Below are 14,475 nucleotides of genomic sequence, written 5' to 3'. Positions count from 1 at the left end.
TAGCCTCAAATTATGGCCAGTTCTTTTTTGCTCAGGGGATCCATTGCAGTGTACCAGCTTTTGTGTTGGAGAATGGAAATTGATAGAGTTAAATGAATGTAAAATCTCTGCAACAGAGAACAGACTCAACCTTAGGGGTGGAAAGAAGCTGACTGTGTAGATCTTCGAAGGGGTAACATTAAATGCCCTCAATGCTAAGGAAGTTTGGATTCAAGTGGTACAGGTTGCTTCTGTGTCTGTCTGTAGCCTGTGTTTGAAATACATACTTCAGTGAGAAGGGGTGTTAAAGTAATCAGTATTACAAGCTTCTGTCTCAGTAGCAGAGTGAATAGTAGATTGTTTTACATGCATCAGAATTGTTAATTGTGTAATTGCAAAATACAAGATCCCATGTGGGGAAGGCAAGGAGATGTGCTAGCTAAGCTGAGGCCTAACACTGAAGAAGAGGCTGAAGCAAGAGAGAGCTTCTCTGACTGAACATGTGCTTTAAACTGAAAATATATAGTGAAGATTAGATTTTAATCTCTTTTTTTATTGATCTCTATCTAGCTCTGGAGATTTGTCTCCTCTTCCGAACAAAGAAGTTTGTGCTAATCTGTTGTATTATCACTGTGTGCTGAAAAGCCTAAAAGAACTGTGTGACCTTGGAAAAATTTATGATTGGAGTCTGAGACTACAGGACATTGAATAAGTTTCATAAGTGAAAAATGAGGGGAACCGTAAAGAGGCCTTAGAAGTCATCACTTATCACCTAGGAAAAGTTCAGGCTCCTTGTAATCAAATCAGACTAATATTTGTTAAATGCTAGTACATCTAAAGTGATAAAAGATACTGAATAAGCATTTGTATCATTTAATAAGTAATTCATCAATAGATTATACCAGCTGAGCTTAAGTTGCTTCATTAGTTAGTATATGTAAGTTTGAACCTAGCATCTAATCTGTCATAAATGTGCTGGTATAAATTTTAGTTTTGTTCATCAGAAGAATATTTTATGAAACAAGGAAAAGTTACATTTTGAAAGTCAGATTAGGCAGTTAAAATCTGAAGTGTGGGCTCTGTGTGATAGGGTGGTAGATAATATTTTGTAGTCTAGCAGTAGAAAAGTTGTCTTAGAATTCATAGGTCCTGTGATTGATTCCTGTCACCAGTCTATTGTATAGTGTTGTACAAATCATGAATAACACAACTTTTGGTGCTTTTGAACAAATAAAATGGCAGTCAATTTCGGGTTTGGGGTGGAAGATATGTTAACATATCATTCCTATAAACTCTTGTGCACTTCATTTACTGTTTGTGAAGTACATTGGAAAGCACTCTTTTCCCTGAGATGTTCAGGAATTTAATATTGCCAAGAGTGCTTGGTAGTTGTCGTGGTTTAACCCCAGCCAGCAACTAAGCCCCACACAGCCGCTTGCTCACTCCCCCCTGCTGGGATGGGGGAGAGAATTGGAAGAGTAAAAGTGACAAAACTCGTGGGTTGAGGTAAAGGCAGTTTAACAGGGAAAGCAAAAGCTGCGCACGCAAGCAAAGCAAAATAAGGAATTCATTCACTACTTCCCATGGGCAGGCAGGTGTTCAGCCATCTCCAGGAAAGCAGGGCTCCATCACACGTAACGGTTACTTGGGAAGGCAAACGCCATCACTCCGAACGTCCCCCCCTTCCTTCTTCCCCAGCTCTATATGCTGAGCATGACATCATATGGTATGGAATAGCCCTTTGGTCAGTTGGGGTCAGCTATCCCAGCTGTGTCCCCTCCCAGCTCCTTGTGCACCCCCAGCCTACTCGCTGGTGTGGTGGGGTGAGAAGCAGAAAAGGCCTTGACTCTGTGTAAGCACTGCTCAGCGGTAACTAAAACATCCCTGTGTTATCAACACTGTTTCCAGCACAAATCCAAAACATAGCCTCATACTAGCTACTATGAATAAAATTAACTGTATCCCAGCCAAAACCAGCCTATTCTCCACCCCTTATTCCATACCATTTACATCATGCTCAGGTCCCACACTGTTCAATACATCCTACTTAACCTCCACTCTCCTTCCCATCCTTTGATATAATACACAGATATCATTCCCTTAGTCTATGGACCACCCTTGTTAAATGTCTGTAAAATGTCCAGAAATGTCCACAAAATGTCCATTGAGTTCATTTAGTCCATGACTTTGGGCTCCATCTCTTATGGTGGTCACTCAGGACAGGAGAGGTGGTGTGTTGCATGGAGTTACTGGGCACCAAAGCCAGCTCAGTTCAGGTCACTGCTGCACTTGCACTGCTTCTTGTAAGGCTTCTCCTCCATTGGTTCAGGTGGTTCCTGCTATAATAACGCCTATAACACGCAACTCAAATCCCGGGTTACAACAATTTAAAGGTATTTCCATTACAATCTCTACCCCTGGTACCTTCGGACCAGACTACAGGGTTTAACATTGCAATTAACTCCTCCTCTTACCCCTACTCCAGCTTGGACTTACCCACAGACTGCAGTCCCTCCAGGGGAGTACCTGCTCTGTTGTGGGCTTATCCATGGCCACATACTTTGAGGAGCTCTAGCACAGCCACAGGTGCTTCAAGGTGTACATTCTCCAGCATGGACTTATCCTTGGGCCACAAGCCCTTCAGGGGTACACTTGCTGCAGCATAGACATAACCACGGCCACAGATGCGTCAAGATGTACCCGTTCTGGCATGGGCTTATTCACAGCCACAGACACTCAGGGTGTCCTGCTCCCATGTCAACTCATGCACAGGTCACAGTCCCTTTGACTCGAGTTCACACTGGAGTTCCAGCCTGTCCAGTACAACAGCACAGTAACAGCAGCGATGCCCTGGCCACCTGCCAGCCCAGGCACATGGCCATTGCTGTTATCAAAAGGTACCCAGGCACGGCAGAGTCAGATGATCAGCAGCACAGCAGCACGGCAAGCAGTGAAAGCAAAAAGCAGCCACTAACGAGCACTAGATTCTAATATACAGCAAGGCAAGCAAGCCCCATGGCAAGCACAGAAGCTTGTCAATTAATCACTAAACAGCAATAAGAGCTATAAATTGTTGGTCAGCTGGGGTCAGCTGTCCCAGCCGTGTCCCCTCCCAACTCCTTGTGCACCCCCAGCCTGCTCACTGGTGGGGTGGGGTGAGAAGCAGAAAAGGCCTTGACTCTGTGTGAGCACTGCTCAGCAATAGTGAAAACATCCCTGTATCAACAACACTGTTTTCAGCACAAATCCAAAAAATAGCCCCATACTAGCTACTGTGAAGAAAATTAACTCTTATCCCAGCCAAAACCAGCATAGTAGTCCTCATGTTAGAGAGAAAAAAAATATAGCTATTCATAGCTACTTTGTATTGTGTTGTTCGTATGTCAGACTTACCAGAGAAAGTTAAAAATAGTTAATAGAAATTTATTTTCAAAAATTGGAATTTTTTTTCAATTCTGTATTTTTTATTCCTGGTTTTTAAATAACTACATCATAGGACTTCCTAAGTTTTGTTGTATCAAACAGGAGATAAGAAAGTCCTTGCATATTCATAGGGAGGGGAAAAATATTATTATGCATTAGGGAAGTGATTGTGCCCCTGTACTCAGCACTGGTGAGGCCGCACCTGGAATACTGTGTTCAATTTTGGGCCCCTCACTGCAAGAAAGACACTGAGGTGCTGCAGTTCATCCAAAGAAGGGCAACAAAGCTGGTGAAGGGTCTGGAGCAGAAGTCTGATGAGGAGCGGCTGAGGGAACTGGGGTTGTTTAACCTGGAGAAGGGGAGGCTGAGGGGAGACCTCATCGCTCTCTACAACCACCTGAAAGGAGGTTGTAGAGAGGTGGGGGTCGGTCTCTTCTCCCAGGTAACAAGTGACAGGACGAGAGGAAATGGCCTCAAGTTGCACCAGGGGAAGTTTAGACTGGATATTAGGAAAAGTTTCTTTACCAAAAGGGTTGTCAAGCATTGGACCAGGCTGCCCAGGGAAGTGGTTGAGTCACCATCCCTGGGGTTGTTTAAAAGATGTGTAGATGTGGTGCTTAGGGACATGGTTTAGTGGTGGACTTGGCAGTGTTAGGTTAACAGTTGGACTTGATGATCTTAAGGGTCTTTTCCAACATAAATGATTCTATGATTCTATTCTGTGACTGACTTCATATATATATATACACACACATATATCTATATGGTGTGTAATAGGATGTGTGTGTATATATATCCCTAGAGAAGATATATTGCTTTATTAGCTTTTTCACCCACCCCCAGAAACAACAATATCAGACACTGAAAACTGATCTAATTGTTTTATGTTTGTAGTCTGGGCAGTGCAATTGCTACCTAGTATCTTATCTTAACAAGGATGGCAAGAAATTGGACGATTTTGCAATAACTGATTTAGTAATACTGATACGCCCCATGAAATGTGGATAAATTGTACTTTTGTAGTTCCTGGTCATGCATTAAATTTCCTCATTACATTGTCAATAAGTTACATCAAAATTGTTTACAGTTATCTTCTGTTCTTGCTTTCTCTCTCTCTCTCTCTTTCCCCTCCCTTCATTCTAAAGCTGCTTAGGGAGATAGCTAGGAAACGCAGAAGCATTCGTCTTGGGAGGGAAGTTGAATTAAAGCCATATATTGCAGCTCACTTTGAAGTTCTTCCTACGGAGTTCACGTTGGGGGATAAGAAGCATTACGGTGGCTTTGAGAACAAGCAACTGCAGAGCGGTCAAGAATATGTCTTCTTTGTGTTGGCTGTAATGGAGCACTCAGAATCTGTAAGTTAGTTAATATTTTTAATCCCCAAATTACCTTTCCACAATCATGAACACATTTTTTCAATGCTTATTCCCAAAAGCTATTTTTTTACAATATGTGTCAGAGCATGTCTAAAGCGAGTGTTTCCTTGCTTAGTTCCAATTAATTCCTTGACCTTTTCTATTTTGCTTGTATCTTTGTATGTTACTTCTGTGTATAACTGAAACCTAAGGATCATCTTTTATTAGCTGTGTTGTGATCCTTCGCACATTACATGCTCTGCTGTTTGAGATCATTGACACAGGTTCTGAGGCATGAACTTCACAGCAGCATCTTTCTTGACGTATTTAAAAAAGAGTTCCTCTCTTGCCTTAATACTACCATTGAATAGTGGTGTTGGATATGCAGGATTCTTGGAAAGATCTGTTGAATAAGAGGCATGCACAGCTAGCCTCTTCAGTTACAGTCATTCCCTAACAACTTTATCAGTGAATTGTTAGAAAGCTAGAAATAATTCAATAATAAGGAAAATTCCGGAGGTGAGCTAAATAATGAGCTGTCATTCCTTTATGTAATTCATTTCGTAGTTATGTCCCTTTATGCTTGAGTTAATCTACTGCATGTAATATAATAAAAAAAAAAGAAGACAGAAATAGAACTGTTGAAAGAAGTTGCAATAGACAGTAACATTTTAACATACAGTGTGTAATATGGTATCTTTCTAATTGGTACCTAAACCTGACAGGTACATTTGCTGGCTCAACTACTTGAAACTACTACACCAATAATCTGAATTCTAATCAAATGCTTCCAGTGTGTAACCTTACAATTGCTTTCTTGATGTCAACAGAATTCGCCTACTTAAACACAATGAGAAAGTAGTTTCAATTTGGATACTTTTGGATATATAGCTTCATTTGAAAATAAAATAAGTGCCTCCTGGATGCTCTAAGATAAATCAAAAGTTCTCCTTTCACTTTTTGACAGTGGCTGTGTAGACGGAGAATTCTGAAGGCACTGCATCAGAAAGCTTCAAACTGGAGAAAGTAGACAGCTTTTGGCTATAAAGTTAGATAGCCAAAAATCTGTGTGCCAGAAATTACCTGCACTAAAATTGATCTTTTCAATACAAAATACCGTTTCTTATTTATTTTTCTATGTTAATTAAGGCATTGGTCATTTCATACAACCCTAAGGTTATTACTTTGTTAGAGAGAAATCAGGATGAAAAAGCAGGAATAAATAGGGTTGTAAATTTACAGCTGAAAAGGCTGGTATGGCAAAATATATCCAGGGGCCTACTGTTGATGATTTCAAAAGGCATTACTAAACTTACAATATGGACAATATCTTAGCATGCCATCTGAAACATCTATGTGATTAAGTAGAATGAGGTAGTCACAGAGAGTGAAGAGTTTGTAATGGTGAGTGGGCTTCAACTCCCAATGCTCCAGTGTATCTGCTCTCAATATAGCTGGTTTTCTTCTAGGTCTATAGATCCTACTGCTGCCTGAGTTATAACTTGTGAGGGATGTTTTTCCCAATATTCAAAATACTTTTTACATAAGGTTTCTCCTTCAGAGAACACAAAATTTCTTGTTGATTGTGAGAATGACTGTGTGAAAATTTGATTGTTGATTGTGAGAATGGAGAACTTGCTTTACAAGAGGGCATGGGGAGGTCTGAATTTGCTTAACTTAGTAAAATGGAAGCTGAGAGAGCTTATGATTATGGTCTATAAATATGTTAAGCATGTTATCAAGAGGCAGGAAAAAAAACCAATAGATAAATTTGGCAAAATAATAAATGAGTTTAAATGAGTCATTAATACAGGTAGGTTGAAAATTAAAAGCAAAATCCTATTTATTGGAGAACAGATAGTAAGTGCTCATAATATTGTCCCTCAGTGTCCCTCTGTATCCCTTTCCAGGCATTTTTTCTGCCTGCTCCAAAGGAAGAGGCTAAATACAAAGAGTTTCTTACTGTAGCAATGGGATTTTTTCTATCTTTTGAGAATACTGAAGCTGGGAAAAAAACCTCAGTCAGATCAGGTGTTTCAGGAATGGAACATGGAGACTCCCCAGTTTCTAAACAGCAATCACAGACTTTTAAAACATTTGGTGCCAGGTTTAGTAACAGAGCATAACATAACTGGACATAGTTGTCATGGGTACTAGCTCAGTACCAGCTAGTGTAAGTGCCTCAGCTTTGCCGGACCTAATCCTATCTCTAACCTTAAACCCAGACATGGTCGTAGCCCAAAGCCCAAAACAAGGCTAAATGAAGTGTAAAAATACATGTCTCTTTTGATAACACTTGTCCTGGCTTAGGGCATCTTTCAGAATACAGTGCAAATATGGAAATGAAAACTGATCTCTTTTCCTGGTTATCTTATTCTATCTTAGCTAGCATTCCTGATCTACTGGTGAATCAAGTTTTTAAGTCCTTTGCAAGAGCTGTAGTTCAAATCCTAGTTTAGTGCTGGTGGAGACACTCCAGCAAAGACAAGAAATAAGTACAAACCATTCTCCACTTCTGACTTTACTGTAGCTCGGAGTTCTTTACATGATCCAATTTTAGCAGGCTGGCTCCTCAGCCTCTCCTGTCTGCTGTTTTAACTCTGCACTCAGCCATAGATCAGACATCTCAGGTCAGACCAGAATAAAAAAAAAGTTACTATTTTCTTATCACAGGTCTTAACCTAGGCCAGCTGGCTTTGCACCATCCGGTAAGGCAAAGATTTTCAACAGCCTCTGTTGGTTCATAATTCCAGTTCCATCCCTAAGAAAGACTTTGAATATTTAGCTTCCCTTCATATTCAACAGTGGCTTCCCTTGTTTTTCAGTCTTAAATTCAAGTTGTCTCCATCTGCTGTAAGAACACTCTGTCAGACAGTTTTTGACTGATCAAAATGCACCCTACTATTGCCACAGGACCCTTTTCTAGGAACTTCCTACCTTCAGTCCCCTTTATTTTTCCCTATAGTACTCTTTCTTTCAGAAGTATCCTTTCATGTCTTGCAGGAAGAAGTAGCATTAAGCCAATATGAAACTAAAACAAAAGCCAAAAACGAGTAACAGATGGGTTATATTCCTAATACTTCATTTTCTCATTCTCTGCTTAAGTTGCAAAGTGTTCTGGGAAGGACTGTGTTACCTCATTTGTCTGCAGATCACTGCTAATATGTGGAACACAAAATAAAGACAGTAATAACAACACATCATTAAGTTTGCAAGTTTATATACTTCCTGACTTGAAGAAAAATAGCATTTTTGCAGCTATGTTCATTGCATCATTATCTTGTATAGATCTATTTTAGATCTAGGATAGTTAATATTTTAAATGCACTCCTTTCTCATTAAGTTAAGATTTATTTTATTTGTATAGACCATGTATGCAACCAGCCCGTATTCTGATCCTGTTGTGTCGATGGATCTTGATCCCCAACCAATTACAGATGAGGAAGAAGGCTTGATTTGGGTTGTTGGACCAGTTCTTGCAGTTGTGTTTATCATCTGTATTGTTATTGCTATACTTCTTTATAAAAGGTAAGTTTTCTTACCAAGTGTGTAACTTCCTGATATATTGGCCATTTTATAATACTGTTCCACACTGTATTTTTTTGTACTACAGTAGTAACTGTCATTGCTTTGGGATATTTCCATATTTATTAATGGTTTCCAGAACACTGCAGAAATTTTAGTAGATTGACTGAAAGTTTCCAATAATTACAGGTATGTGGGTAATTTTTTCTGCTGATGACACTCTATTAACATTTCTGCATTTAAATGCTTTTTCTACTTTGCATACGTTTGAAGAAAATATGTGCTTGCATATAAATATGAATGAAATTCACACATTTGACGTTTTAAAACTTATTTTTAGATGTGTAATAGTAATACATTAGGGGTTACATTCAGCTTGATGTTAAACATGATTTTCATCTCCACTCAAATAATTTGAGTTTTTACTTTTGACAGTTGGCCTCAATTTGGCAGTGTATCTATATGAATTTGAAGCTCTGAACTGAGAGATTAAAGAAACATCAGTAGCTGTTTTGTACTAATCTTGCAGTGACATCAAACTTCACTTATGCTTCCTTCACTGTCTATGACACAGGTGTAAGTTTGCTATGACACAAAGGAATTTCCTCTGCCTTACAAGACACTAGATGAAAACTGTGGATGGTGCCTTAATTTATACATAGCGACCTTTTACAGTATAAATGAGTTCACAGGGGTCAAGATACTAAATCAAAACCAAAGATCCAAATCCACAAAGTTTATTTTAATGTTTAAATTTTAACTAATACATTTTTTAAATATCCTGATAAAGTATAATTGGGGAATACTATAAAGATGCTGTGACCTTGTCGGAGGCGGGGGGACACACTAGGGATAATTTCATTAAATGGAGTATGTCTTCTAAAATTAATGGCTATGATGCTATCACCTGCATATAAATATTTAAATTCTGCTACCCTGTACACTCTTCCCACCCTAAGCATCTCCAGTCAAATACCTCTGAAGCTGCATGTAGAAAGCTAGTTTCAGGGTTTGGAAAGAGAATTCTCTGTTCAGCAGTAAAAAAAACAGTCCAGGGTTAACCTTAACTTTGGATTCCAGATAGATACACATTTATAGAATGTTCTTTAGGGCTGTAATCATACAGCAGCATAATACATGGTCTGTTGCTTGCAGATACTATGTCTCCTGAAGGTTTCTATTAGTGCCTACTGTCTCAGCTAATCTAATTGATTAGCAACCAGTGAACCTCTATTTGTGTCTGTCTGTCACTTCAAAAACTAGTCATTACAGATGTGCTAAAAGTGAAATACTCCTTTCTTCTGATTATTTTGGAATATTAAAAGTAAAACTTCTTCTGTACTACAAAACAAATCCAAACAATGGCATATAAAGCAGATGTGTAACTGCTTCTGGAAATATTGATTTTTATAACAATCTTCAATTCTATTACCAAAAAAATTATAGGCATATTCCACAAATGATCAAGTAAAATTTGTTCATCAGTACTGTGAAGAGATTGTCATTCACTGAAAATGGGGGACACATTTTCCATCTGTTATTTACTACTGGTACTAGAATTGTTCAGGTCAATGTCCATATTTATTTATTTATTTTTCTATTTTCAGCTATAAGCTGTACATTGTTAAACTGCATTGATTTGGCAAATTACCTTTAAGAAATTATTACTACAGTTTTACCAGTCTATGCTCCTCTGTGAATTCTTCATTTCTGTTTAAAAAGTAATATATAATTGATTTTTTTTTTTCTAGAGTATGCAACCTGGATGCAGGCTAACAGCTAGCGTTTGATAGCTTTACTCTCTGTAGAACAGCAATAACTAGACAAGACAGTAGGGCTATTTAGCATAATGCTTTGAGAAAACAGTGAAATTTAATTTCTGAGTTGACTCTGTTAAAGGGAATTACTGTGGCTACAGGAGTTGGACATGGTAAAAATATGCAATAAAAAATAGGAAAACAAGACATTTTCATGGATACAGGAAATTTTACAAGTATATTTCTAGAATATATTGGGGCATAAGTGCTGCAGTGTCGTGGTTTAGCTTCAGTTGGTGACTAAGCACCACACAGCCTCTCACTCACCCTTCCCCCTTGCGTGCGGTGGGTTGGGGGGGATAATCTGAAGAGCAAAAGGAAGAAAACCTGTGGGCTGAGATAAGAACAGTTTAATAATTGAAATAAAATAAAATAAAATAATAATAATAATAAGAAGAAGAAGAAAAAGAAGTAATGAAAAGGAAAACAACGAGAGAGAGATAGAGGAACAAAACCGAAGGAAAAACAACAAAAAAACTCCAAGTGGTCCAACCACTCACCACCCGCTGACCGATGCCAAGCCCGTCCTCAAGCAGCGATCGCTGCCCCCTGGCCAACTCCCCCCATTTTGTATACTGATCCATACCATATGACATTCCATATGGTATGGAATGTCCCTGTGGCCAGTTGGGGTCAGCTGTCCCAGCTGTGTCCTCTCCCAGCTTCTTGTGCCCCTGGCAGAGCATGGGAAGCTGAAAAGTCCTTGACCAGTGTAAGCACTGCTTAGCAACAACCAAAACATCAGTGTGTTATCCACAGTATTCTCATCCTAAATCCAAAACACAGAACTATACCAGCTACTAGGAAGAAAATTAACTCTATCCTGGCCGAAACCAGGACAAACAGGTATGATAAGGAGAGAAGATAACAAACGATAGAGGACATCTGCCTAATACATGAAAACACATGCAAAAAGTATTAAAAAAGGGAAGATGATGTTGAAGGATGTGCAGTGGGAAGAAGATGACTGGGAATTGACCATGTCTTTTGAAGTGCGAAGGGTAGTAACTCAAATAATGTTTAATTCCCTTTGTCCACAGAAGCCTTTATGAACAGACTTGGACCGCTAATCTCATGATTTACAATACTACTTTTACATTTTAATTTCAATCATAGAGAAAGGACTACTTCAGTTTCTAAAAGAATCATTTTAAGGGGAGAAGTCTTGCCCTCCTTTAAAACAGATGCTATCACAGATAGTGTGGATAAGTTGTGTGGGTTGGTGTGAAGCATATTTAACTGTCCCAAAAAGTAGGAGAGCATGTTTGACCCCTTTATTATTTGTTGGTCAGTTTGTATAAAGCTTATTGCCTCTGCATTTACTCTTCTTAAAATCTGAAAGCAAAGATACTGCATAGAAAGATTTTTTGGATCATATATTAGAATATAGCCAAAAGGTCATTGCAGCTTAGTACTTAACAGTAATAGATGGGGAAAATAGTGAAGAGTACGTTTTGTTGTCATTGGATATAGCTGCAATATAATATCCAACAGAATTGAGGCTGATTAATGTACTGTGTGCAGAAGAGCTCACAGATTTCACAGAGCCAAAGGGTCACACCTCTAGAGATTGCCCCATCCCAGCCCTGCTCAGAGCATGGCCAGCTACAGCAGGTTGCTCAGAGGTATGTCCAGGCAAGTATCAGTATATCCAAAAATGGAAACTCCACAAACTCTCTGGGCAACCTGTTCCAGTGTTCAACTATCCTCACAGTAAAAATTATTTTTTCCTAAGTTACAGTTGAGTTTCCTGTCTTTCTGGAGCTGATGTCTTGGCAAACGGAACTGACTCGGCCAGTGACCAGTTCAGTGTTCTCTGTCATTGCAGCAGTGATACCACTGTCATAGTGAAGGGAGGGAGCAGTTCTTTAATGTATTGGACTTAAATCTAAACAATCAAATTTAGGGATCCAAGTAAACTAACTAAACAGCACTTTCTTTTTGGACATATTCTTGCCCTCAAGAAAATAAAATTTTTGCTGGTTCAAACATGGAATAAAATATACAGCATAGTAAGATTTATATCCAAAATCTCAAACACTGCCTAGAGACAATGCCTAACTACTATGAGGGCTGTTTGAGTCACAGTTTATATCTCAAGGTGGTTTTGATAAAGCACTACCCTACTGCAACTTACAGCTTAGGCAAACCTACAGTAAATCCTTTCTACTAATTTTTGAATGTGTGATACACGTTAAGTTACACAGGATTTAGATGGTTAGGAACCCAGTTAGTGAATGTTAAAGAGCTCTAGAAATTGTTCGGTGTATCTCAGAAACTGACAAACTAGAAAGAGAGCGTGTGTCCCCATGAAGCATCCTTTCATCCCCCCCCTTTTTTTTTTTCAACGTATGAATTTATGTGGCTATTCCTCCTGCTTTTTAAGAAATCACAAGTTCTCTAATTTCAGCCTTTTGCAGATGCAGAATAAAATGTTCCTCATTCTAGATCTTTCTAGAGTCAAGTTTGTTTGTGGAGTGGGTTTCCATTTGTAGGGAAAAGAAATGAAAGCCATCTTGACAGACTTTGTGTTATTTGCTCTTATAAAGTGCAAGCTTTTTGATTTGGTTCACAAGGCAGGAGCCTAAGCTTGAATCTTTTGAACATAGTGAACTTTTGCACTTTGAATCATAGAATCATAGAATAGTTTGGGTTGGAAGGGACCTTTAAAGGTCATCTAGTCCAAACCTCCTGCAAGGACAACTAGATCAGGTTGCTCAGAGCCCCATCCAACCTGACCTTGAATGTTTCCAGGGATGGGGCATCTACCACCTCTCTGGGTACCTGTGCCAGTGTTTCACCACCCTCATTGTAAAAAAATTCTTCCTTATATCTAGTCTGAATCTACCCTCCTTTAGTTTAAAACCATTACCCCTTGTCCTGTTGCAACAGGGCCTGCTAAAATATTTGTCCCCATCTTTCTTAAAGCCCCCTTTAAGTACTGAAAGGCTGCTATAAGGTCTCCCCAGAGCCTTCTCTTCTCCAGGCTGAACAACCGCAACTCTCTCAGCCTTTCCTCATAGGAGAGGTGTTTCATCCCTCTGATCATTTTTGTGGCCCTCCTCTGGACCCACTCCAACAGCTCCATGTCTTTCCTGTACTGAGGGCTCCAGAGCTGGATGCAGTACTCCAGCTGGGGTCTCACCAGAGTGGAGTAGAGGGGCAGAATCACCTCCTTTGGCCTGCTGGCCACCTGCTGAATCTTGAGCTATAAGAAGAAACATGCTTCTAAGGGAAAAAAACAGACATTAAAAAAAGCATAGAAATTAAAATGGGGGAATCTTAAGTGATGATAAAGGGTTCTATAAAAACTTTTTCATGACATGCGAGTAATCTGGTCATTGCAGACTCCAGGTTATTAAAAGTTTGTAGAAACCCCATTTATTATGATCAACAGACAGACAGAAAAATAGACACTGTAAATACAGTGTTTGTATAGTAGGACCTGTTGGTGGGAGATAATAAATTATTTTCCCTGTTTAGCTGATCTTTGTAGATCATAGATCACTGTAGATCTATATAGATCACTGTAGACCTCAAGTATGTTGTGTTCCTTCTAAATCTAAAAAGGTGTGTAATACTTTGTTGGAGAAAGATTTATGCCTACCTTACTTTCCAGGGTACTGTTAAAAATTTCTTGCTATTTTATTACCTGGTTTTGTAAAATAGTTTTAAAAGTTTTCTTTTTTTCTTTTTTTTAGTTTAGTACAAGTCTTTTATGTATTGCATGTATTTAACGTTGTTCTTCACTTGCCTTTCTCTCCCTCTTCTTCTCCCTTTCTCTCCTTCCCTTTCTCCTCTGCCCTCCACTTCCATCTTTCCTCTCCTCCCTCCTCTCATCTTTCTTCTCTCTAGACTGTAAGAGGGAACTACATCTTAGTGAGATGTCATTTGTCAATGTAATGTTAACATTACTTTGATAGCTCAAATTAAACACCCATTCTCCATTATCTCACTGGCTAGAATTTGAGGTGGCACTACTTTGCAGATAATGTCTAAAAGAGATGTTTTTTTCAGCAGAAGAAGATTCTCTTTGGACTTAACCTTGTGTCCTCCATTTATTCTATGAATCCCAAGCATTAAATATTTTGATGAACTGTCATTTCTTAATTTGGTTTAGTTATATATCTTTACTGTAAGTCAACATTTGTTACATCTCCTGTTGTCATGCTTACCCTGTTTGCTGCTGGTCAACTAACTTTTCACCTTTTCTTCCCTCTTTGCTACATTAAAATGGAGCAGTAAACCTGACAGGTGAGAAGTGAGAAGTAATCACTCTTTGTGTAATCCAGAAAAGGAGAAAAAAAAGACAAAAAAAAAAGTTATCATGATAATGATCTAAGACAAGGCATCTGTCAATCTAAGTGAATATAGAG

At 38.9% G+C, this 14,475-nt stretch overlaps 1 protein-coding gene across 4 annotated transcripts in view; it reads left to right on the top strand.

Moving 5' to 3' along the window:
- PTPRD (protein tyrosine phosphatase receptor type D) overlaps positions 1-14,475 on the top strand; it is a 386,895-nt gene that overhangs the window by 283,067 nt on the left and 89,353 nt on the right. For all 4 annotated transcript variants that reach the window (XM_075526932.1, XM_075526931.1, XM_075526929.1 and 1 more), the window contains 2 exons: positions 4,548-4,757; positions 8,125-8,285. In XM_075526932.1, coding sequence (XP_075383047.1) covers positions 4,548-4,757; positions 8,125-8,285 — 371 coding nt within the window. The remainder of the gene's footprint in view (positions 1-4,547; positions 4,758-8,124; positions 8,286-14,475) is intronic.

Source organism: Mycteria americana, chromosome Z (assembly GCF_035582795.1).
Source record: "Mycteria americana isolate JAX WOST 10 ecotype Jacksonville Zoo and Gardens chromosome Z, USCA_MyAme_1.0, whole genome shotgun sequence".
In the NCBI taxonomy this organism is placed as follows: domain Eukaryota; kingdom Metazoa; phylum Chordata; class Aves; order Ciconiiformes; family Ciconiidae; genus Mycteria; species Mycteria americana.
This window is presented reverse-complemented; position numbering and strand designations above follow the sequence as displayed.